Source organism: Musca autumnalis, unplaced genomic scaffold (genome assembly GCF_047663935.1).
Source record: "Musca autumnalis isolate F117 unplaced genomic scaffold, ASM4766393v1 scaffold_3, whole genome shotgun sequence".
Taxonomy (NCBI): Eukaryota; Metazoa; Arthropoda; class Insecta; order Diptera; family Muscidae; genus Musca; species Musca autumnalis.
In genome coordinates, this window is record NW_027411866.1 from 101,484,066 (window position 1) to 101,505,992 (window position 21,927).

A 21,927-nucleotide genomic window follows, 5' to 3' on the forward strand; every position below is an offset into this window, starting at 1 on the left:
CTATTTTGATACATTTGTTCAAAAAATATTTTTGTATTTGTAGTATTATGCAAAAAATTGTCCATGTAAGGCGGCCATCAGACCATCTGCTTTTTCACATGTATGTTGTCCATTTGGGTATACTAATATACAGAACAGCTGATGCCATACATGTGAAAAAGCAGATGGTCTGATGGCGGCCTAAATGTTATTCTTTTTTAATTTATTTATTTTATATTTTTTGCGATCGAAATTATTTTAAATGTTTTGAAATAAAAAATGTTTTGGACTTACCCTTAGGTGTTAAAAATTATTCGTTTTACCTGCTTTAATGGGATTCACAAGAATTACTCTATTTTAAAATGTTCAAATACAATACGCACATAAAAATTTTAGGTACCTTTATGTAAAGCCGCACTTCTTTTTGTACAAAAAGTACGCTTGTATAAAATGACTTCAAAAACGCAACACTGGATATGAAAATTACGAATGACAATCAAAACGGAAATCACGTTTTTGAGCAGTCAAACCCTATCGTCTGAAAACGCTCATAGTCTGGCCATAAGACTATACCTATTTTCTTCTACCATGGATTAGGGATAGTTAAGTCGACTTTCGGTTAATCGATTAATCGACTTTTTGCAGTCAAAAATATAAAACTCGTAGTCGACTTTTGTCTGGAGGGAAAATCGCATAATCGATTATCTTGCGATCGATTTTGGAGTTTGCCCATAGATTGTTCACTTGGCGGTTTTACACTTTTGGCGGTTTTACAGTTTCAAAAGAAAACTCGAAAATCGACGAATAGTCGATTATAATCGATTTTTTGCGGTGAAAAAGTCGAAAGTCGAGTTACAAGACAAAGGAAATAATCGCAAGACCGAAAAATCGCATTTTTAGACCAAAATCGAAAAATCGATTATTGCTTTCCATTACCTATCCCTACCATGGATCACTATCTGCTCAATAAAGTATAATACACATTGACAAGCAAAACTGACAGTCATCGAGGTCTATTTCGTGAATATCAAAGCCTAACTGAATAATTTCTTTTGTAATCTCTAAATAATACCGTAAATATTGTATTTCAAACGTTTTTAGCTAAATAAAAGTTGTTATTTGCCGGAAAATTGTCCTAAAAGTACGTTGACTGTCAGTTTTGACTGTTAAGTCCAATTTACATATGCATATTAAATGATATCGTTTTACGAAATCCTAGAATCAAATGAAGTGTATTTACATCTGTTTTTTGCGTCATTTGCTTACGCACACAATCGCACATACACACTTATACAATAACACAAACACACGCACACAATATATTTATTCAGAAAAATAGGAATTTCACAACACAAATGTGTATCAAATAACTTAAATTAATTCCAAAAACAAAACAAAAAAACATAATTTTTGCAAGTTTTTTAACCATTTATTTTCACTTTTGTCATCGTTTGAGTATTTTTGTTTTTCTACAACACACACAAACAAACAAAGACATCATAAAACAGTTGCATTTTTTGGTAGTTTATGACGAAAAAGCAGGGTTGCGTATAAAAGTAGGATGTTTTCGTGCGTTGTTTAGAATAAATGACGTAGCTATCGTCATTTATTTTTGTATGGTAAATGACGCAAAATATTGCCTGTTTTAGCAAATAAATGACGAAACAGCTCTAAATGACGAAAAAGTTGCTAATGTAAATTGGACATTAGTGTGTACTCCCCTTAACTATCGAGTGAATTGTCATGTTGCCACATCACCTTATGTTTTCAATGTTATCTAATTGTCATGGCACAATTGATTGATGATTGTGCCATGCTAATTGTCAAGCACAGCTGTTTTATAAGAGGGAAAGAAACCAGAAAAAAATACTCTCTTTCGATTTGAGAACAAAAATAATCAGTTTGAATTATTTTATTAGCAAAATAAGTTGATGTTGGCGGATAAAAGTGCATAGAAGAAAAATAATAGGAAGAAGTCTACGTTTAGTAAAAAATAAAAGCAGAACAATAGTAAGAAATTAAAGAACTGCATCGCTTATTCTGTGAAAGTAAAGTTTAGGTAAACATAATATATAAAATTAAAAAGAAAAAAAAACAGCAATATATAACAAAAATAAAAGTAAAAACACATAAGTAAGAGTGTCAATGAAATAAAAACGTATGCATAATATTTATTGCACTTCTCATAGCCCAGCCATACCCTTCCCTTTTGTATATTATTTTTCGTTTGTTGAAAATAATTAATTGTGTTCATCATTGAACCGATACGGAAATTAGTCTTGAGTTATGGGCAAGTATAAAATGTTTTCTTGCTATCTACCTAACAAAAAATATTAAGAAAAATAAAAACAAATGTATCAATGTTTCAAAAAGTTTAAGACAAAGAATTCATACACACATCTACTATGTACATTCGTATGTGACGAAAGTTGTGTGTGCGTAATGTTATTTAGATAATAGGGGTACTTAGTGCTATTAGCAACAGTTCTTGTGCCTCCTTGTATTTACAAACATTTCATCTAATAATTCTAATAATTGTGTTGTGACATTTCCCATCAAATTCCTCCCCTATATGGTCTTTGCAAGTAATATTATGCACCACTTAATCTCTATTAAAGTTCATTTAATTTATGTAAAATATTATTGATTGAATTCAAAATAGTTGACTGTTTTCTTGATAGTTCTTTAAATGTTGTGGTTCTTCGTATAGTACCCGCAAGCCTTCCAACCGTTTCCTCCCTAGTTGCGACATTGTACTGTGTGGCCATCAGCATTAGTAGGTTCTTTAGTTTTGGCAGCTTAGCCAATATTGTTTTTTGCTTTCATTCATCCATCCATATGTGTGCTTTTTTTATTCTATCTTTATTGTCTACCTCAGAAGTGTGTATTGGGGGTATTCATGTTCCATGCGAAAAAATAGCTTTGCGCATATCATCTATGAAGGTAAAGGCTCTTAGTGTAATGCTATAATGTAAAATTTATGGGGAGGCATTGTAGCAGATATGACCGTCAAAAATGAAATGAAGAAATATAAAATTTCCAAGCACGCAAAAATTGCGTTAAGGGGCACCTGCCGGACTCATACGAAATTTTTAAACTTATAGTACGGTTACACTAGAGTTTTTTGCCGGGTTAACATAGTTCCTCTACACCATTTTCCCATGTAATTCGAATTATTTCATTTGTAATTCATGAAAAACTTCGATTTGCAAATAGAAAAATACAAATTATAAATGGAAAAATTAGAACTACAAATGAAATAATTTACAGTTCTCAAATTACAAATGAAATAATTCGATACGATAATTACAAGTGAAATGTTTCGGGCGAAACTTATAGCTCTGCGTGTTGCGTGTGCGTTCAAAAATACAAAAACAAAATACATGTATTTGTTGTTGTTTTGAATTTGAAATACATGTATTTTGTTTTTGTATTTTTGAACGCACACGCAACACGCAGATCTATAGGTTTCGCCCTTCGAATTTCAAATGGAATAATCAATAATTCATCGAATTACATGTGAAAATGGTGTAGTAGTAGACCCTGATAACAACGGTATATGGCTTTCCCGGTGAAGTCCATACTTCTCGAGATATGGATAATGGGAACTATGGACTTCCCACGGTAAAGCTCTATATCGTTGTGATCAAAGAGAGCGATAGAGTTTACTACTCACCGCATCAGGAATCTGCCCAAATCTTCTGATGTTCGGGTAGCAGAAATGATTTTCCGATTCATCAATCATCACAACGACAGCCACTAGCCATATAGCTGCTGGTCGAATACCCGAAGTGAGACCAAACTTTCCACGATATTAGCTAATGAGTGACCTCAGAGTTATGGTGTTAACACTGGGAGTTAACAGGTTGGTCGGCAAACATAAGCGGAACAAGTGGTGAAGTGCCACAGCGATCTTGGCGTCAGGTATGTCATTTGTGAAGGGCTGAACTTCTATTCTATTTGACTGATCATAACAAGATTTATCCACGCGAAGAAAGTGCAATTATCCGCCACTAAATCTACCACCACTCCGTTTACCACATGTACGGCAGAGGTGAGAACAGAGTTGAATGTCATGGTCGATGGTAGCAGAATTCCGACCACAAACTACCCCAAAATTCTAGGGGTCACATTCAACAGCGAATATAAGTGCAACGTGATGGGAAAATAATCAAACCTGTCAGAATGCCGCCCCGAGAACTGCAACGGCGTGCCTCCTCATGTCTTCAGTGGGCTATCTACAGGAGGAGACAAAGATTCTTCCAATACAGCAATACGATGGCATGCTTTCGGTGCAGTACTTTCTTGGGTGTTGCTGTGAGAGCCATCTTAATCACCATATGGTGGATAGGACCACCAACCCAGGCATGTCAGTAGGTATCATCATGATCTAGAAAGAGAGGTCCAACGTTACAAGAGAGAACCCCTAGATCCGGAAGCCCATCAAATAAGCTTGAATGACATTCACACAGATGCCAAAAACAACTATCGTGTGAATGCGGTCCTCGGAGAACATCCCCAATAAATCGCAGTTGAGGAGCGTCAGCTGCCACGACAAACCAAAGTTTTGGCTAAACTACGCGATGCTGCAGCCGTCTGAATTCCAATAGGACAATGACTGATTACACCCTGCAAAACATTTGTCAGCATTCAGCACAGGCCCGCTCAACACAATGTCCCTTTTTAATTGTCCTGCTAGGACCTTGAAGGACCAAGTAAAAAAAATCTTTAATAAATCCACGCCTTGAAGGACCAAGTAAAAAAAATCTTTAATAAATCCACGCCTTGAAGGACCAAGTAAAAAAAATCTTTAATAAATCCACGCCTTGAAGGACCAAGTAAAAAAAATCTTTAATAAATCCACGCCTTGAAGGACCAAGTAAAAAAAATCTTTAATAAATCCACGCCTTGAAGGACCAAGTAAAAAAAATCTTTAATAAATCCACGCCTTGAAGGACCAAGTAAAAAAAATCTTTAATAAATCCACGCCTTGAAGGACCAAGTAAAAAAAATCTTTAATAAATCCACGCCTTGAAGGACCAAGTAAAAAAAAATCTTTAATAAATCCACGCCTTGAAGGACCAAGTAAAAAAAATCTTTAATAAATCCACGCCTTGAAGGACCAAGTAAAAAAAATCTTTAATAAATCCACGCCTTGAAGGACCAAGTAAAAAAAATCTTTAATAAATCCACGCCTTGAAGGACCAAGTAAAAAAAATCTTTAATAAATCCACGCCTTGAAGGACCAAGTAAAAAAAATCTTTAATAAATCCACGCCTTGAAGGACCAAGTAAAAAAAATCTTTAATAAATCCACGCCTTGAAGGACCAAGTAAAAAAAATCTTTAATAAATCCACGCCTTGAAGGACCAAGTAAAAAAAATCTTTAATAAATCCACGCCTTGAAGGACCAAGTAAAAAAAATCTTTAATAAATCCACGCCTTGAAGGACCAAGTAAAAAAAATCTTTAATAAATCCACGCCTTGAAGGACCAAGTAAAAAAAATCTTTAATAAATCCACGCCTTGAAGGACCAAGTAAAAAAAATCTTTAATAAATCCACGCCTTGAAGGACCAAGTAAAAAAAATCTTTAATAAATCCACGCCTTGAAGGACCAAGTAAAAAAAATCTTTAATAAATCCACGCCTTGAAGGACCAAGTAAAAAAAATCTTTAATAAATCCACGCCTTGAAGGACCAAGTAAAAAAAATCTTTAATAAATCCACGCCTTGAAGGACCAAGTAAAAAAAATCTTTAATAAATCCACGCCTTGAAGGACCAAGTAAAAAAAATCTTTAATAAATCCACGCCTTGAAGGACCAAGTAAAAAAAATCTTTAATAAATCCACGCCTTGAAGGACCAAGTAAAAAAAATCTTTAATAAATCCACGCCTTGAAGGACCAAGTAAAAAAAATCTTTAATAAATCCACGCCTTGAAGGACCAAGTAAAAAAAATCTTTAATAAATCCACGCCTTGAAGGACCAAGTAAAAAAAATCTTTAATAAATCCACGCCTTGAAGGACCAAGTAAAAAAAATCTTTAATAAATCCACGCCTTGAAGGACCAAGTAAAAAAAATCTTTAATAAATCCACGCCTTGAAGGACCAAGTAAAAAAAATCTTTAATAAATCCACGCCTTGAAGGACCAAGTAAAAAAAATCTTTAATAAATCCACGCCTTGAAGGACCAAGTAAAAAAAATCTTTAATAAATCCACGCCTTGAAGGACCAAGTAAAAAAAATCTTTAATAAATCCACGCCTTGAAGGACCAAGTAAAAAAAATCTTTAATAAATCCACGCCTTGAAGGACCAAGTAAAAAAATCTTTAATAAATCCACGCCTTGAAGGACCAAGTAAAAAAAATCTTTAATAAATCCATGCCTTGAAGGACCAAGTAAAAAAAATCTTTAATAAATCCACGCCTTGAAGGACCAAGTAAAAAAAATCTTTAATAAATCCACGCCTTGAAGGACCAAGTAAAAAAAATCTTTAATAAATCCACGCCTTGAAGGACCAAGTAAAAAAAATCTTTAATAAATCCACGCCTTGAAGGACCAAGTAAAAAAATCTTTAATAAATCCACGCCTTGAAGGACCAAGTAAAAAAAATCTTTAATAAATCCACGCCTTGAAGGACCAAGTAAAAAAAATCTTTAATAAATCCACGCCTTGAAGGACCAAGTAAAAAAAATCTTTAATAAATCCACGCCTTGAAGGACCAAGTAAAAAAAATCTTTAATAAATCCACGCCTTGAAGGACCAAGTAAAAAAAATCTTTAATAAATCCACGCCTTGAAGGACCAAGTAAAAAAAATCTTTAATAAATCCACGCCTTGAAGGACCAAGTAAAAAAAATCTTTAATAAATCCACGCCTTGAAGGACCAAGTAAAAAAAATCTTTAATAAATCCACGCCTTGAAGGACCAAGTAAAAAAAATCTTTAATAAATCCACGCCTTGAAGGACCAAGTAAAAAAATCTTTAATAAATCCACGCCTTGAAGGACCAAGTAAAAAAAATCTTTAATAAATCCACGCCTTGAAGGACCAAGTAAAAAAAATCTTTAATAAATCCACGCCTTGAAGGACCAAGTAAAAAAAATCTTTAATAAATCCACGCCTTGAAGGACCAAGTAAAAAAAATCTTTAATAAATCCACGCCTTGAAGGACCAAGTAAAAAAAAATCTTTAATAAATCCACGCCTTGAAGGACCAAGTAAAAAAAATCTTTAATAAATCCACGCCTTGAAGGACCAAGTAAAAAAAATCTTTAATAAATCCACGCCTTGAAGGACCAAGTAAAAAAATCTTTAATAAATCCACGCCTTGAAGGACCAAGTAAAAAAAATCTTTAATAAATCCACGCCTTGAAGGACCAAGTAAAAAAAATCTTTAATAAATCCACGCTTTGAAGGACCAAGTAAAAAAAATCTTTAATAAATCCACGCCTTGAAGGACCAAGAAAAAAAAAACTTTAATAAATCCACGCCTTGAAGGACCAAGTAAAAAAAATCTTTAATAAATCCACGCCTTGAAGGACCAAGTAAAAAAAATCTTTAATAAATCCACGCCTTGAAGGACCAAGTAAAAAAAATCTTTAATAAATCCACGCCTTGAAGGACCAAGTAAAAAAAATCTTTAATAAATCCACGCCTTGAAGGACCAAGTAAAAAAAATCTTTAATAAATCCACGCCTTGAAGGACCAAGTAAAAAAATCTTTAATAAATCCACGCCTTGAAGGACCAAGTAAAAAAAATCTTTAATAAATCCACGCCTTGAAGGACCAAGTAAAAAAAATCTTTAATAAATCCACGCCTTGAAGGACCAAGTAAAAAAATCTTTAATAAATCCACGCCTTGAAGGACCAAGTAAAAAAAATCTTTAATAAATCCACGCCTTGAAGGACCAAGTAAAAAAAATCTTTAATAAATCCACGCCTTGAAGGACCAAGTAAAAAAAATGTTTAATAAATCCACGCCTTGAAGGACCAAGTAAAAAAAATCTTTAATAAATCCACGCCTTGAAGGACCAAGTAAAAAAATCTTTAATAAATCCACGCCTTGAAGGACCAAGTAAAAAAAATGTTTAATAAATCCACGCCTTGAAGGACCAAGTAAAAAAAATGTTTAATAAATCCACGCCTTGAAGGACCAAGTAAAAAAAATCTTTAATAAATCCACGCCTTGAAGGACCAAGTAAAAAAAATCTTTAATAAATCCACGCCTTGAAGGACCAAGTAAAAAAAATCTTTAATAAATCCACGCCTTGAAGGACCAAGTAAAAAAAATCTTTAATAAATCCACGCCTTGAAGGACCAAGTAAAAAAAAATCTTTAATAAATCCACGCCTTGAAGGACCAAGTAAAAAAAATCTTTAATAAATCCACGCCTTGAAGGACCAAGTAAAAAAAAATCTTTAATAAATCCACGCCTTGAAGGACCAAGTAAAAAAAATCTTTAATAAATCCACGCCTTGAAGGACCAAGTAAAAAAAATCTTTAATAAATCCACGCCTTGAAGGACCAAGTAAAAAAAATCTTTAATAAATCCACGCCTTGAAGGACCAAGTAAAAAAAATCTTTAATAAATCCACGCCTTGAAGGACCAAGTAAAAAAAATCTTTAATAAATCCACGCCTTGAAGGACCAAGTAAAAAAAATCTTTAATAAATCCACGCCTTGAAGGACCAAGTAAAAAAAATCTTTAATAAATCCACGCCTTGAAGGACCAAGTAAAAAAAATCTTTAATAAATCCACGCCTTGAAGGACCAAGTAAAAAAAATCTTTAATAAATCCACGCCTTGAAGGACCAAGTAAAAAAAATCTTTAATAAATCCACGCCTTGAAGGACCAAGTAAAAAAAATCTTTAATAAATCCACGCCTTGAAGGACCAAGTAAAAAAAATCTTTAATAAATCCACGCCTTGAAGGACCAAGTAAAAAAAATCTTTAATAAATCCACGCCTTGAAGGACCAAGTAAAAAAAATCTTTAATAAATCCACGCCTTGAAGGACCAAGTAAAAAAAATCTTTAATAAATCCACGCCTTGAAGGACCAAGTAAAAAAAATCTTTAATAAATCCACACCTTGAAGGACCAAGTAAAAAAAATCTTTAATAAATCCACGCCTTGAAGGACCAAGTAAAAAAAATCTTTAATAAATCCACGCCTTGAAGGACCAAGTAAAAAAAATCTTTAATAAATCCACGCCTTGAAGGACCAAGTAAAAAAAATCTTTAATAAATCCACGACTTGAAGGACCAAGTAAAAAAAAATCTTTAATAAATCCACGCCTTGAAGGACCAAGTAAAAAAAATCTTTAATAAATCCACGCCTTGAAGGACCAAGTAAAAAAAATCTTTAATAAATCCACGCCTTGAAGGACCAAGTAAAAAAAATCTTTAATAAATCCACGCCTTGAAGGACCAAGTAAAAAAAATCTTTAATAAATCCACGCCTTGAAGGACCAAGTAAAAAAAATCTTTAATAAATCCACGCCTTGAAGGACCAAGTAAAAAAAATCTTTAATAAATCCACGCCTTGAAGGACCAAGTAAAAAAAATCTTTAATAAATCCACGCCTTGAAGGACCAAGTAAAAAAAATCTTTAATAAATCCACGCCTTGAAGGACCAAGTAAAAAAATCTTTAATAAATCCACGCCTTGAAGGACCAAGTAAAAAAAATCTTTAATAAATCCACGCCTTGAAGGACCAAGTAAAAAAAATCTTTAATAAATCCTCGCCTTGAAGGACCAAGTAAAAAAAATCATTAATAAATCCACGCCTTGAAGGACCAAGTAAAAAAAAATCTTTAATAAATCCACGCCTTGAAGGACCAAGTAAAAAAAATCTTTAATAAATCCACGCCTTGAAGGACCAAGTAAAAAAATCTTTAATAAATCCACGCCTTGAAGGACCAAGTAAAAAAAATCTTTAATAAATCCACGCCTTGAAGGACCAAGTAAAAAAAATCTTTAATAAATCCACGCCTTGAAGGACCAAGTAAAAAAAATCTTTATTAAATCCACGCCTTGAAGGACCAAGTAAAAAAAATCTTTAATAAATCCACGCCTTGAAGGACCAAGTAAAAAAAATCTTTAATAAATCCACGCCTTGAAGGACCAAGTAAAAAAAATCTTTAATAAATCCACGCCTTGAAGGACCAAGTAAAAAAAATCTTTAATAAATCCACGCCTTGAAGGACCAAGTAAAAAAAATCTTTAATAAATCCACGCCTTGAAGGACCAAGTAAAAAAAATCTTTAATAAATCCACGCCTTGAAGGACCAAGTAAAAAAAATCTTTAATAAATCCACGCCTTGAAGGACCAAGTAAAAAAAATCTTTAATAAATCCACGCCTTGAAGGACCAAGTAAAAAAAATCTTTAATAAATCCACGCCTTGAAGGACCAAGTAAAAAAAATCTTTAATAAATCCACGCCTTGAAGGACCAAGTAAAAAAAATCTTTAATAAATCCACGCCTTGAAGGACCAAGTAAAAAAAATCTTTAATAAATCCACGCCTTGAAGGACCAAGTAAAAAAAATCTTTAATAAATCCACGCCTTGAAGGACCAAGTAAAAAAAATCTTTAATAAATCCACGCCTTGAAGGACCAAGTAAAAAAAATCTTTAATAAATCCACGCCTTGAAGGACCAAGTAAAAAAAATCTTTAATAAATCCACGCCTTGAAGGACCAAGTAAAAAAAATCTTTAATAAATCCACGCCTTGAAGGACCAAGTAAAAAAAAATCTTTAATAAATCCACGCCTTGAAGGACCAAGTAAAAAAAATCTTTAATAAATCCACGCCTTGAAGGACCAAGTAAAAAAAAATCTTTAATAAATCCACGCCTTGAAGGACCAAGTAAAAAAAATCTTTAATAAATCCACGCCTTGAAGGACCAAGTAAAAAAAATCTTTAATAAATCCACGCCTTGAAGGACCAAGTAAAAAAAATCTTTAATAAATCCACGCCTTGAAGGACCAAGTAAAAAAAATCTTTAATAAATCCACGCCTTGAAGGACCAAGTAAAAAAAATCTTTAATAAATCCACGCCTTGAAGGACCAAGTAAAAAAATTCTTTAATAAATCCACGCCTTGAAGGACCAAGTAAAAAAAATCTTTAATAAATCCACGCCTTGAAGGACCAAGTAAAAAAATCTTTAATAAATCCACGCCTTGAAGGACCAAGTAAAAAAATTCTTTAATAAATCCACGCCTTGAAGGACCAAGTAAAAAAATTCTTTAATAAATCCACGCCTTGAAGGACCAAGTAAAAAAATTCTTTAATAAATCCACCCCTTGAAGGACCAAGTAAAAAAATTCTTTAATAAATCCACGCCTTGAAGGACCAAGTAAAAAAATTCTTTAATAAATCCACGCCTTGAAGGACCAAGTAAAAAAATTCTTTAATAAATCCACGCCTTGAAGGACCAAGTAAAAAAATTCTTTAATAAATCTTCGCCTTGAAGGGAAAAGTACAAATATTCTTTTATAAATTCACGCCTTGAAGGGCCAAGTAAGGACCTTCTCAACTAACTAGTAGATCTGTAGTTACATCACATCGAAGCAGCCACATTCCTAGAACTGGAGATAGACACATACCCAGATTAAGCAGAAAGGCGTACATATAAATACTGGCTGACTTCCAAATCATCAGATTCTTTTTAGTTTTTACACTTTGTCTAATTATTAAAATTATTATTAAAAATTAATAATTATTTCATGCATTGTTCCTCGAAAATGCAACTAAAGGCATCAGAAATCAAAATGATACATGTTTGCTTTCTAACTGCGTTAAAAATGCGCAATTGTGACGTTTTGAAATACATAGCTTCGCATTTGTTAAGTATTACGGCGTTATGAAGCACAATACTTCAGAAATTTGCTGTCATTTACCATGCATCTGCCGATACGGAAGTCAGCCACTGCGTTTATCTGGCATTTGTTGCCAATTGGGCTATTTAAAGTTTTTGGGGCATCATTTCAGGAAGTATGGACTTGTATCCAAAAAACTTTCTGTAAAAAATTTCATGGTTATCCGAGAAAAGTTCCTTAACTGCGCTTGTGCCGAAAAAATTTCGTTTTTGTGTGGAAGGTACGCCAAGGAGTGGACAGATATGTCCCATTTTCTAACTTGATCTTTTCAAACTTAGATCATATATCCCGAGAAACAAATTAAACAGTAAATGGGAGTTCACAAGAGGCTTTGCTGAACATGACTTTTCGGTCTTTGCATATCATAAATATTATTCAACACTGATATTTAAAGTATGAAGATCTAAAGATTGTTATCAGTAAAACACATACATATCGCTTATTTACTCAAAGAGTGACACATCTCTAAAATGTCAGTTTCAAGAAAAACGCATTTTAAGTTGCCGATTGAAATTTGACTTCCCAACTTAAAAAGATTATTACATAAAAATTAAAATAAGTACTTGGACCATATTTTGTAAACAGGTAGCCAGTTATCAGTGCAAAATCTGTGCAAGATCAAGCATGATTTGAAGTGTTTTAGTGCTTCAAAAACTCAAAAAACAGTTTTGTTGAATTATGGCAAACTCGTAGTAAATGAGTTGTAGCTCGTTATGTTTTAGAAATATCAACATGGACATGTGACACAAAATGAATATGTACAGTGACTGTCAATGAAAATGATGCAAACCGAAATAAAAAAATTTAAAAACCTGTAACTCTGCGTGTTGCGTCTGCGTTAAAAAAAAATTTCAAATTGAAATACCTACATGCATTTTGTATTTTTGAACGCACACGCAACAGGCAGAGTTATAGGTTTTGCTTTAATGTTGATTACTTGGATTTTTTAACAATTAAAAAAAAAACAATTTTATAGGCTGAAAAGTTGTCTTTAAGATGGCATACAAAACTATTCCGTTTACAGTACCGTTATACTAAAAATATCCCAAAAAATAAAAAGTGGGCATTTTTAAATTGAGCATTAAAAATGATGCACCACAATAATCGGTTGATAAAGTAATAATGTTTTTATTTAATTTATTTCATTTTATGCAATATAAGCCTATAGGCCGATTAAAGTTCAATTGCATTTTGAACTACTATGTATATGGTAATTACAATTCATATATCCTAGGGCCATTATTATGTGTGTTCTTTTACTATTGGATGGATTTTAAAACGCAAAATAAACCAATTTGGAGGAATTAAAGATATAATTTTAACGTTAAAAGTTAATGCCAAGAAGGTACTCCATGAAATTTAATGATCACTCTTAACTTTAAGTTAACCGGAACGCTATAAATCTGTTCGGTAAATCCAATCTATAACAAAAGAAGACTTACATATAATAATGGGGGTATACGTTTAAAACTTAAAAAACTAAACTAAAAAAAGAATACTAATTATTATATGATTTGAATTGTAATACTTTAAGATACATTTCCCGATTCGATTTGTCATTGATTCCGATAAAAAATTAGGATGCTGACATAATTTTGGCATGATTGTAATTAATGTCCTTTTGTAGGCAATAGTTTTTGAAGTTATTTTTCAAAAAATGGATATGAAAAATCATTAACAGTTATGTCTAGAGTACGTACAAACAATCTAATGATATATGGAAAGTCCTGTATTAGCCAAGCTTGCCCTACATTATACTGGTATTTAACGGCGTTGTCCTTTTAGAGGTAAAAATCAGGGCATAGACCGAATTTTTTTGCACTTTTCTTTGAAAATAGTTTACAGAAATATTGTCAACAATGTTTCGACCATGTTTGCTTTAATAAAAACGAAAATTCCAACACCCTTTGTTGCCATTCAAGCCCAAATAATACTTCTTAGTGTCCCTACTTACAATCATGCCAAAAATTACGTCAGGAAGATCATTTTTCCTATCGGAAACAATGACAAAACTACTGAAAACGATAGAAAACCAATTATTACACAATAATGAATATTAAAATAGCATAAAAAGTGAAAAATTATTAATCGATTATTGTGCTGCATAATTTTCAATGCTCAATTTAAAAACGCCCGTCTTTTGTTTTCCGGTAAGATTTTAGTATAACGGTACTATAAACGGAATATTTTTGTATGCCATCTTAAAGACAACTATTCAATCTAAAAAATCTCAAATCATTTCCAAGTTATCAACGTTTAATTTTTTTTATTTCAGGTAGCATAATTTTCAGTCAGTCACTGTATGTACTGGTGAGCATAATTTTGTTTTAACATCTTCAGTGAACAGTAACAAAATTATTTTCCTAAATGAACCTGCCTCAATACATCCCACAAGTGTTGCAACAACAACAATAAGTGTGTTTGTAAATTTGTTTTTGGAAATGAAGACTTAATCTCTTTTGTTTTTGATTCCTTATCGGTTGATATCTTATCAAAGGAAACATTGTTTGGTTTAACAAGTTGCTTACAAACCGGCGCGCGATAAAGTTTTTCGTAGTAAAAATATGAAAATATTGCTAAAACAGCGGTTAATATTTTCTAAAACTGATAACATTGTTTACAAAAACTTTTTTGGCAATTTACGCTCATGGGTGTCTAAGGAAGTTAGGGTTAATCAACATTAAAAGAACATAATTTTATTTTCATCTTTAAAATCATTTAAAGCCCATTTATATGGACAACCATATGTTCTTTTAAAAAAATTTATAAAATCCAGGTTTCTTACCGCCTGTGGTTCCACCTAGAAGTCATATAAATCATGCGTTCTTATTGATGTAAATTTCTTACTTTTCAATTACAATCTTCTTTGCCTTATCTTTTTTATTTTATACCTCTAATCTTCTTTTTATTTCCTCTTCTCCATGCAGCTTTTGTCGAAAGCTAAACTTTCCTTTTTCAATCCAGAGGAAGTGGAGGAGGAGAAATGTCACGCGACACTCTCTCAAGAGATAGTGTTTTTCGCACGATACTACAGCGTGACCATTACGACCCACATGTGATACAGCGAAATTTAATAGCCAGTACCAAAGACTCTCTCGACTATGTGCAACGTTTGGGTCTAATGTGCCGTTTACCAATACATTCAGGCTGTGTCAATACGGTACATTGGAATAATACGGGGGAATATCTTATAAGCGGTTCGGATGATCAATTTGTTGCAGTCACAAATCCCAATAATCAACAAGTTTTACTCAAATATAAGACAGCACATCGGGCGAATATATTCAGTGCCCGATTTATGCCACAATCTAATGATCAGGCCATAGTATCATGTTCCGGAGATGGTATTGTATTGCATACAGAACTCTTAGCCCCCTATATCAGAAGACGTCATGGTTCGGATGAAGCAATGCCATCGGTGTATGAACGTATCTCCGACAATGATAGTAATGTTGGTTGGTTTAGCTGCCATAAAAGTGGTACCACCTATGAGGTAATGACAGTTCCTACAGAGCCGCGCTCATTTATGAGCTGTGGCGAGGATGGCACCGTACGGCTGTTTGATTTACGCAAAATCTCAAGTTGTCACAAGACATGCTGTAAGGACAACATTTTCATATTCAGTCCATCGGCTGTAAATGCCATGGACTTAGCACCGATCAGTTGTAATTACGTGGCCGTTGGCAGTTCTGATGCTGTGGTGCGGATATATGATCGTCGTTATTTATCTGTGATTGATTTTAGTGATAGTTCCATACCAACAACAGAACGCCATACACGTCCCGTTAAAGCTTATCCCATACCACTGCCCACAAATCGTCAGTTTCGCATCACCTGTGTGCGTTATAGTCCTGACGAATCTGAGCTATTAGTTAGTTACTCATCCGAATATTTATATTTATTTGATTTGAAAAGTGAGGGTGTCGATGTGAATGATTTGTCCAAGAAGGGGCGATTTTTAAATCGTGACAGTACACCACCACCAACAATAACTGCTGAACAGGTTACAAGGAGGCTAAGGTTAAGGGGAGATTGGTCTGATACGGGACCCGATGCCCGGCCGGAACGTGAAGTCAGTGGCAGGGGTGAAGTTGGCCAAGTTAGACCTCAACTCCAGGCCAATATTATGAGTCGTATGACAGAGGTGATATCACGTATGTTAAATGATCCCAGAACGCGTATGGGCTTAACAAGTCAAATGCAAGAAACCCTTCGAGAAACATCACAAGAGGGTAGCGAGAGCTTGGTAATGGATACCAGAGAAGGCGCAGAAGGTAAAATAGTGCATATTCTCTTTTTTAATTAATTAAAATTTGATTTGATCTTTTAGAATCCCGTCCATCAACATCCTCTGCCTGGCGCCGAGCTGCCGCCAGTACCTTGGCAGCAAATCACTCATCCTCTGTTGATACTCAAGACTCGGTTCACAATTCTTCGACAGCAAATACAACACACAGTCATAGTGTTGATGATGTGGAAATGCCCGATCTCACATCATCGACACAACAAGATACCACCACAAACAGTCACTCAGCCACAGACCCAGATTTCCAAGATGATTCGGCATCTCTCAATCAAGAATTGGCCGACTTGGAAATGGAAGCTAAAGAAGTTATCTTCGATTATTTACGCATGAAATATACCGGTCATCGTAATGCTCGTACCATGATAAAGGAGGCAACATTCTGGGGTAACAATTATGTAATGTCAGGTTCAGATTGTGGTCATATTTTTACATGGGATCGTCGTAGCGGCAAGCTGGTAATGCTAATGCAAGCCGATCAACATGTAGTTAACTGTCTTCAGCCACATCCAGAATTGCCATATTTAGCTTCCTCTGGTATAGATTACGATGTTAAAATATGGGCACCAATACTGAAGGAGAAAAATTTTAACGAGGAAGAGGCCGAAGATGTAAGTAAAACCAAACAATAAGAGAGTAAACAAAAAGGAACAATTTATTAACGTGTGATATTCCAGAGGGGCTTTTTGTTAACAAAACAGGTGATATTGGGGGTTATTCTGAATGAAAACTCCACTTGAGTTTTGTCTCTCTGCCCTTTCAACTTATCGGGTTAAAAACGAGAAGAAACAAGTACAAAAGTACCTGTCGGTTTGACCGATAGAGATATACCCTGTGTGAATTGTAACTCTATTTTCCCTAAAAAATATTTTCCGAATTTTGGACGTATAATGTTGCCGACAAAAGTGTTGCGGAGGAAGTGGGTCTCATTTTGGAAGTCATTTTTTCTGTAGATATCGTTGTTGCAAAAAAAAAAAAACATTGTTCCAGAACATCCCATACGGGACAAGGGAGACTTCTCTCATATCAATGAGTGCACCCCGATTCATATTTAGCTCAATGATATGGGACCTACTGTTTATCGCCGAGTCCGAACGGCGTGTCTTAAGACACCACTTATGGAGAAGTTTTTCAAGGCTGAAATACTCAGGAAATGTCGCCAACATTACTGAGGGGTATTTTGCCACCGTTGAAAAATGTTTGATGTTGCCTGGCAGGGGAATCGAACCCCCGACCTTCTGCGTTCAAGGCGGGCGTGCATACCTTTGCACCACGGTGGCACCCATCGTTGTTGCAACAAAAATCAAAATTAAAAAACTGCCAAAACTACTCTGGTTGGTCGTGGCAGCTGACGCTCCGAGAAGGACCGCATTCACACTATAGTTGTTTATGACATCTGCGACTGCATCTGTGGGGGAATTCTATTTAAACCTGCTTGAAAGGCCTTTTGAGGTTCTCTCTTGTAACTCTCTTGTAACTTTTTCTAGATCATAAAGATCCCTCCTGACACGTCCGTGTTGGCGAGTCCTATCCACCATATGGTGATTAGGATGGCTCTCACAAGTACTGCAACGAAAGCATACCATTTTGTTGCTGTACTGGAATAATCTTTGTCCAGGCGGCATTCTTATAGGTTAGAATATTTTCTCATGGCATTGCACTTGTATTCGCGAACAATACTGGCGTCGCGTATAGCTTTTATTTTCTTTATCTGCACCCCAAGTGCTGCCGGCTAGGGACTTGAGGACCTTATTTCTACATCTCAGCTTATCGCAGATAGCTGTGATGCGCGGATGACATAAACATGCTGTCGAATGTGACACCTAGAATTTTGGGGTAGTTTGTGGTCGAAATTGTGCTACCATGTCACCTCTGTAGTCGTCCATGTGGTGAACAGAGTGGCCGTATAATTAGCGGCGGATATTTGTTATTCTTCGGGTGGATAAAGGTTGTAAGATCAGTCAAACTGTGTGGAGTGCCTGACAGTATCGAAGGCTTTTGATAAGTCAAGCGCCACCATCACTGTTCTATCACACGGCTTGCTCTGGTTGAGTCCTCGACGAATATGTCTGGAGATGGCGTGTAGCACTGTTGTATCACGTTCTGTTTTGCTTTTCTTTTTGCTATTTCTGACGCTGGGGGAGGACTAAATCCTCGAGGGTCTTTGCTATAAGAGACAAAAGCGAAATCGGTCTGTACGATTCACCTTTGGAGTTAGATGAGTAGGTCTGGCAGGGCAGTTGAAAAGGTGCAGCGTGTCGTACGCGCCCATGCGGCATACTGGGCAGATGTTTTGCACGGTGCTATCGATACTTGCCCAATAGAAATTTAAGCGACTGCAATATCCTGAGCGTGTACATGTACTCTACTCTGGTCGCTTCCAGCTATTTCACCACTACCATGGATATTTCATCAGGGCCCAGCGCTTTGGATGATTTAGTGTTCCTGATGACATTCGCAACATCATCCATTCTTTATTGGGCAGGTTCTTCCTCGCAGCAAGAGATCTAATGCGACGTAGGTCTCATCTCTTTGTCCTGTTAATCCCGGGTGCTCGACAAACTGTCGAATAAATAACTTGAGCACCTCTTCGCATCAGTCAGCGTGACGTCGCCAAAAGTGCCTGAGGTCATATCTTCCTTCTTTTCAGGGTTCGTTCACTTATTCCGAATCCATGCTGCAACTCTTCAGACGATTTAACCACTTGTTACGCTTATGCTTCCTGACCAACCTGTTAACGTCCAGTGTCAGCGCCCTGACTCTGGAATTGGCACACGAAGCTCATCACGCTCATTTGCTAATCACGTCACCACTGCTGGGTAGTTTGGTCTCACTTCGGGTTGCAGCAGTGATGATTAGACAGCGGAATCCCATACAAATGCATATATGGTTAGGGTCGTCATAGAGATAATCAGATTAGCCCAGAATTTTTTTGCATATTTTTCATATTTTGACGTATTTGCATAAAATGAGCATATGCAATATTCAAGGATTTGTGGCCTAAGTATCCTACCGAAATGGCTGACATTTGGTATTAAGTCTTACTTGGGGGTATAAAACTTTCCACCTGAAAATTTTCGGTATAGGTCCAGACCTTCATATAGCCCCCATAGAACGATACCTCCCGATTTTCGGTATTTTGAAGGTCGTGGCTGTTCTTATACATTTCTCTATTTTATTGACTTCTCTGAAGAGAATTTTAAACAGAAAAAAATGTACACTTAAACATTTTTGAAGATATTATTGAAATATTTGTTGCATACGAACATATTTAAAATGCATAAATTTTGCATATGCAAATAATAATATTTGCATATGCATAATTTATGCATTTGGCATATTTTTGCATATGTGATATGTTTCGATTGCAATTTAATCAGAAGCCAAAAATATGCCCAGCCCCAAAATTTGACATTAATCGGATCAAAATTAGGTGTTGCATAAATTTTCGCTGTCCTGTCTAGTGATGATGTTTCGGAACGTCCTTTCTGCTACACGAACATCGGAAGTGTTGGGCAGATATTTGAAGCGATGTTCAGTGAACTCTTTGAAACTAGGCCAATGAGGTTTCCCATGATTGGTTAAAGTGTGGCGTTCAGGGGTGATGAAACGGTCCGTCAGCACCGCAGCGACCACGGTATTCTTCCAACTCATGAAGGAGGGAGTCCATTGCGACAAGGACGGAGAGTCCATTGTAATTAAATGGCAAAAAGGATGCATTTTTAGGGATTGGAGCAACAGCGGATGGCGTTAAATATTGCGGTTGGGGTACTGCGGGGGAGTTCCATAATCTGACGACGACTCACTGTGGGCTGTGTTCACCCAGATGCAGCAACATGGTTAGGTTAGGTTTGGGGATGTGCAGTCGCTAATTTTGACTGCGTCACTCGGAGACCTTTCGGTCCATTGTGATCATTCCAGGAAAATAAATGGAAAGTACTGTAAAGATAAAAGATGGGGAAAAGAGAATAGAGGCGGACAAAAGGAAATAAGGAAAATATATATATAAAGAAAATATATATATTATAAGGAAGAAAAAGTTTGGGTGGTGATGGTTGGAGAAATTTGGATAATACGGTTCACGTGTTCAGGTTGCGTTGTCCCAGCCACTTCAGATTTCTGTTGATGTTGTGATTAGAGCAGGTTCCATAGTTGAATAGAAGGCTAGACATTGTGGAAAATGAATACCCACTAATCTATGCCGCCTGCAAGCCAGAACTGGACATCGACTCAGGAGAGGCTCGATCGTCACCGTCTCCTCCTCGTCCTCACTGAGTCTGCAGTAGTCAGTAACGTCATCGTCCCATTTGATGGTAAAGACCCTGATATAGCAGTGCCCAGTAATAATCAGCTAAACGATTTTGATGTGGTCCTAAATAATGATGGGAGCAACACCTGCTTTGGGGAAGTTTATGTAAACTACTTGTATCTTTCTCTTTCATATTTTCACTTTTTTAATTTTCTTATTGCGATTTTATTACCACAGACATTATTACAAAATACTTATTACACTGAACTCTATTAACAACACAGTAAACAAATCTCAACTTTGAAAACTTCTCGTTTAACGGTAAGTACGTACGAGTATTTCAAAAAATTGGTTATTGGCTAGAGAACTTTCATTTGGAACCATAGTGCGCTGACAATCGATTAGCATTCTAAAGTATGATAAATACTATCCAGAGTGAAAAACGATGATCAAATTTGTGTGCTTCATCTTTAAAATTGGTACAGCCACCAGACAACTCGACATAGAAACAAAGTCTTTTAGAGGTTGAGTGTATTCTTTAATTTCGTTGCACTTGTACTGCGAACCACATTGGATCCGCAAAGTTTACCAAATAAACGAGCTGTCGCTGACGGTTTAAATGATTTGCGAATACGACTTCGAGAATTTTGGGGTAGTTAGTCGTTGTATTTTATTTCATTTTTGTCTTTTCTGCTTTATTGTTGTTTTGGTCCTTTCATATATAACATAATATACATATATGATATATAATACATCTATTAAATTCATTTCTAACTCTTCCCTATTTTTGCAGCTGATGAAACGTAATGCCATCATGTTGGAACAGACCAAAGATACAATTACTGTGCCAGCGGCTTTTATGATACGCATGCTCGCCTGTATACATTCGTTGCGGAATCGTGAACGAAATCAAAATGAGGCTACGCCTCCCGGTACAGTATCAGCGGCGAATAACAACGATAGTGAAACAATGACGGGTGATAATAACACAACAACAAATAACAGAAACAACAGTGGCAATAATACAAATCCAGAGGATGAAGGAGGAAACAATTAATGTTTCCCGTTTTTTAATCTTTTCTCAATATTTGAGGAAATTCAATTGAAATTATCGAAGAACAAAAGAAGAGCAGTGCTGCTGCTAATGGTGCTTTACAAACAACAGCAGTTAAAAATAAATAAATTTATTTATGTTATTTAAGATTATTCATTTTAAATATTGTAAATTTTTGTGCTAGAAGAGAATTCTGAGAAAGAATAATTAAAAAACTTTAAATTTGAATTTCGTGTTTATTGGAAATTATTTTCAACAACAGTGAAAACGGCGTTAAGTTCCGGCCATGAAATATTTTAGAACCAGGTTTCAGACATTTCGCATGGATAGATACTGTGGCTAAAACTTTAAAAATACCGAAAATCGGATTGTATCGTGTATCTATACTGTCAATTCTGTCCAGAAATATATTGTAGCTTCAACGGAGACTAAATAATGTGTGTGAGAATAAAGAGGCCTGCGGA

At 35.3% G+C, this 21,927-nt stretch overlaps 1 protein-coding gene across 4 annotated transcripts; it reads left to right on the forward strand.

The window, feature by feature from the left end:
• Window positions 1–1,808: 1,808 nt before the first annotated feature.
• On the forward strand, window positions 1,809–21,691 carry LOC141397199 (DDB1- and CUL4-associated factor 6-like). Of its 4 annotated transcripts, XM_073973262.1 has the most exons (5): window positions 1,879–2,038; window positions 14,133–14,167; window positions 14,785–16,131; window positions 16,188–16,771; window positions 21,203–21,691. In XM_073973262.1, the coding sequence occupies exons 3-5, from the start codon at window positions 14,841–14,843 to the stop codon at window positions 21,464–21,466; spliced, it is 2,139 nt and encodes a 712-aa protein (XP_073829363.1). In that variant the 5' UTR covers window positions 1,879–2,038; window positions 14,133–14,167; window positions 14,785–14,840; the 3' UTR covers window positions 21,467–21,691. The 4 variants fall into 4 exon arrangements, with proteins under 4 accessions (XP_073829362.1, XP_073829363.1, XP_073829365.1 ...); XM_073973261.1 differs by lacking the exon at window positions 14,133–14,167 and having other exon boundaries at window positions 1,809–2,038; XM_073973264.1 differs by lacking the exon at window positions 14,133–14,167 and having other exon boundaries at window positions 1,879–1,989.
• The last annotated feature ends 236 nt before the right edge of the window (window positions 21,692–21,927 follow it).

What these genes read in the sequence shown, in the direction of transcription:
- LOC141397199 (XM_073973261.1), top strand. Translation starts at nt 14,841, where the DNA reads ATGTCACGCGACACTCTCTCAAGAGATAGTGTTTTTCGCACGATACTA. An exon ending in TACCAGAGAAGGCGCAGAAG is followed by an intron (nt 16,132 to 16,187) that starts GTAAAATAGTGC and finishes TTGATCTTTTAG; the next exon opens with AATCCCGTCCATCAACATCC. An exon ending in ACGAGGAAGAGGCCGAAGAT is followed by an intron (nt 16,772 to 21,202) that starts GTAAGTAAAACC and finishes CTATTTTTGCAG; the next exon opens with CTGATGAAACGTAATGCCAT.